The sequence below is a fragment of the Pholcus phalangioides genome, unplaced genomic scaffold, assembly GCF_987345545.1.
Source record: "Pholcus phalangioides strain wild (caught in Gottingen) unplaced genomic scaffold, Ppha-v1.0 ptg000039l_1, whole genome shotgun sequence".
NCBI lineage: Eukaryota > Metazoa > Arthropoda > Arachnida > Araneae > Pholcidae > Pholcus > Pholcus phalangioides.
Genome location: NW_028301625.1, coordinates 29,156,363 through 29,160,456, shown reverse-complemented (window position 1 = coordinate 29,160,456; position 4,094 = coordinate 29,156,363). Strand labels below are relative to the sequence as shown.

At 31.8% G+C, this 4,094-nt stretch overlaps 1 protein-coding gene across 3 annotated transcripts; it reads left to right on the top strand.

Annotated features, from left to right (window-relative positions):
* The first annotated feature begins 378 nt into the window (after positions 1–378).
* LOC149065801 (U24-ctenitoxin-Pn1a-like) lies at positions 379–3,717 on the top strand. 3 transcript variants are annotated; one of them, XM_089253645.1, is made up of 5 exons: positions 379–454; positions 1,212–1,252; positions 1,922–1,955; positions 2,107–2,331; positions 3,514–3,717. In XM_089253645.1, exons 2-5 carry the CDS (start codon positions 1,229–1,231, stop codon positions 3,663–3,665), a joined length of 435 nt encoding a protein of 144 aa, XP_089109771.1. In that variant the 5' UTR covers positions 379–454; positions 1,212–1,228; the 3' UTR covers positions 3,666–3,717. The 3 variants fall into 3 exon arrangements, with proteins under 3 accessions (XP_089109771.1, XP_089109772.1, XP_089109773.1); XM_089253646.1 differs by having other exon boundaries at positions 436–673; XM_089253647.1 differs by lacking the exon at positions 379–454 and adding an exon at positions 647–760.
* The last annotated feature ends 377 nt before the right edge of the window (positions 3,718–4,094 follow it).

The following is a 4,094-nucleotide window of genomic DNA, read 5'->3' as shown; positions in this document are numbered from 1 at the left end:
ACAACTTGTATACGTCTTTTATTTATTTTATTATTTATTGAGAAAGGGGTTGAATATTATAATAAAATGCTATCCCGTCTTGTATTAATTTTTCTTTCGAAATAAATCGGGTATATATTTTAACATTTTACTTTTCTTATACCAATTGCATCTAATAATAAATCGAGATTTCATGATTAGGATACTTGATAGTATAACTACGTGCTTTCCGATGCTAGTGCCATATTATGGTATCCATAAGAAAATTCTGGTTTGCATTAAGTATATTATTTCTTCCTGTTATTCAAATGATATGATAGATTTTATCTTTGAACAGCTGTTGTATTTAGATAGTGCTAGCAAGTACAATAAGAAAAGAAAAAAGAATGTGAGATTTTCATCACCTGTTCATTAGATATATACGCGTTTAAGACTGTTTGAGCACTTTGTTTTCGCAGTACCCAAAGCTAAACAGGTAAGTGTTGGTGTACAATCAGGTCGTATAATTTTAAATCATATTCAAAAAGTAAACGTCTTAATTTCCAATAGCTATTTATTCGATATACTGTATACTATGTGTCCCGTTTTCATCTCACTTCGTCGACTTTTAGCATCGCGTGATTTTGCTTTGGTAGTTGCAAAGACAAATAATTAACCTACTGCTTGAGTCGTATACCAAAAATAAGGTTTTCCAGTAAGTCCGAAATTTTATTGCGCATAAACTCAATTATCGCACACTTTGTTACTTCCTTAGTGCATGGTTTTCCATTATTCTAAATAGGTAACCAATTCTTTTCGACGTGTCTTTTCTACATGTTATAACTCTTGTTGTTTAAGTTTTTGGTGATCGGTATAAAAGTTTCCATATGGAGGAAATATACTTTTTTTTCAAAAAACTTGGCTATTCGAAAACATTATACTCAACTCAATATATCACGAATATGTACTCAATCCTGGATCAACATTTGCATGTGAATTAAATGAAGAAAAAATGTGGTACACACCTAAGTCCTTCATTTCGTGCAGGCTTGTCAATGTATGTGGACGTACTTTTCGTGTGTCTTTCGACTGTGTAAGAAAAGACAACATCAAATAATTTGTTTAACTATTATATAAATTTTGCTCTTTTTTTCTAATATTCTTGTGTCAAAAGGTAACTGAAAACTTGAAAAAAGAATTTCTATTTAAAGGGAAAAAAATTAAACGAAGTGTCTCATTATTATTTTTTTTAGGTTGCTTGTCCCTAAAGATGAATACTTTTGTGATTGTTTTCGTAAGTATATAATCAATATTTATCATTTTATATTAACAGCTCTTCGCACGCTAATGTGCTCCTATTCCATTCTTTTAATCGTTTAAATATTAACATTTAACAATGCTTTTATTAGTAAGAAATGTGTAATACAGAGAAAGGGGAAAAAAATTACCAAGAAGCCAAATGACCGTTACTAGCAATCACAAATTATAATTTGGTATGAAAATAATTTCCGTGAATATACAGCTGATATTTGTCCAGATAAAAATAATCACATTCTTAAACCTTGGTCACAATGATTTTATAATTTTAAATCATATTCAAAAAGTAAACGCCTTAATTTCCAATAGCTATTTATTCGATATACTGTATACTATGTGTCCCGTTTTCATCTCACTTCGTCGACTTTTAGCATCGCGTGATTTTGCTTTGGTAGTTGCAAAGACAAATAATTAACCTACTGCTTGAGTCGACCTAATGATGATTGCATGTTTATCCCATTTTTGTCCCTCATCATGTATGTCATCGTGCTGTCTTTATACCGTCTTCATGAAGCAAACAGTTTTTCTTTAAGGTTCTTGCATCTAAAATATTAGTTCATGTAATTTTGTTGCAATGTAACACTAACGTGAAATCTATCATTTATTACATTTGTTTGAAATCATTTCTTTATATTTAAATTTATAGGCTGCCTTTTTGGCATTGGCTGCGGGAGCCAGACGTAAGTATACAACATTTTTAATGAATTGATGTGTTTTAAAGCAGTTTATCCGATTTCCAAAAAGATCCTCAGCAACGAAACTGGAATAACTCGTACTGAAACAGTAAAAATAAAAGCAATACGTTTAACAATGTTCGTTATTTTTATACAGCTAAGTCTGAATGCGAAAAGCGTCGGGAAAGTGCCTTGGAACATGAAACTATCATGAAGCTGATACCAAAATGCAAGCCCAACGGTGATTACGAAGCTCTTCAGTGCTACAAGGACAGCAACTTCTGTGTCTGCTATGATACCAAGGGACACCCTGCAAGTCCTCTGTCGCCTAAGATCCGCACCTGTGAATGCCATCTTAAAAGACACGAGAAATTGAAACTCAGTAAGTATACACAACCATGTTAGATTCATTTATTTATTTTGTTTATTTATATTTATTTTGTTTATTTATATTTATTTTGTTTATTTATATTTATTTTGTTTATTTATATTTATTTTCTTTATTTATATTTATTTTGTTTATTTATATTTATTTTGTTTTTTATTTATTTTATTTTTTATTTATTTTATTTTTTATTTATTTTATTTATTTATTTTTTTTGCAGTGTATAATTAAAATTATTTGTTTTTTATATATGATCGCTAGTTTTTTTTTAAACTTTTTTCTCCTTACACATCATTGCTAGGTACTTACACTTTTAAAAAAAAAGGTCTCCTGCAACAACATTTCCTTTTTTTCCTGAATCATCCTAAATAATACCAAAAGTCACATCATAATAAGTTTTTATAATTTCAAAATCACTTTTAATTAAAAAAAATCAGCACATTGCAGAGAGAAAGAACACATACTGTAATAGCAAACATTTTGATATCCTTTTATTTACTTTACTATCTGAGTTTTAAAAGTTCTAATTATTTCTGATTTCAAAAGCTTATCAAAGCTATATCAACACTAAAACTTTGATTTAAAAATTGTAAAAACAATCCGTTGTTCAGTATATCGTACCAAAGTAAATTTATGCTATTTTCGAGTATGATAATTACATTAAGATCCAAAGACAAAAAACTGTTTTGTAGCAAGGAAAGACTTTTTTTTCTGGATAATTATGCCGAGGTGAACTGGGAAAGAAAATTCCACTAGTCTCCACCGCGAATCGAACCCAGACCTTTTGTAATCCGGGCTATCCATATGCGCCACACGCGACACGACCATTAATTACTTATTTACGCTCTATACGTGGCGCACTGAAATAGAGGCATATAGTAGCTCCCTTTACTTCAACAAATGGCCGCAGGTAACGGCAGTAGTAAGAATGGTCATGTCTCCTGTGGTGTATATGGATAACACGTTTGCCCGGATAGCAACAGAACTGGATTCGATTCCCCACGTAGACTTTTCTTTCCGAGTTCACCTCGGCATAATATCCAGAAAAAAATCTTTTCTTCATACAATTGGGCTAAAAAACAAATCCTCGCTATATCTTGTAACAAATTTCGAAACAAGGACCTCACCAGCAGATAAATATGAAGTTAAATGTAGTTACATCGTCATTCTCTTTAATAGGGCTTGAAGACGCTTACCTGCCACAATGCGCTGCCGATGGAACTTACGCCAAGAAACAATGTTGGGAGGCCAAGAAAACTTGTTGGTGCGTTGACAAGGATAACAATGTCGTTGGCAAAATGGTAGACGAAAATGCAATCTTGAAATGTTAGTAAAGAGCTTGTTTGAATTTCATCAGCTAAATAAAGTCAATTTTTCTTAAAATTACCAAAATATCATCTTTTACTTTTGATTAGTGTTTCGACTTTAAGCACATACATTTTTTTTTAAATGTGAAAATGGGCCATTCAAGTATCAATTACGTCAGCATTGATGGGGGTTAGAATTTTCTGAGTTTTTATGACAAGGGGGGAGGGGGATTTTAATACTTACGTCATCAACTACTCTTTATAAAAATATGAAATAATCTTAATGGCATCTTTATTGGAAATGCCAAAAAACGAGAAAAACCATTCTAAGACCTCTGCTGTCCTCCTTCTCTAGTAAATCTCTACAGACCGCCCCTTCCTCCACGTCCTGACTCACTTATAGAGGAGAGTCGGTTAAACTGTTCTATGTCCACTCAGCACGTCACATGCGTT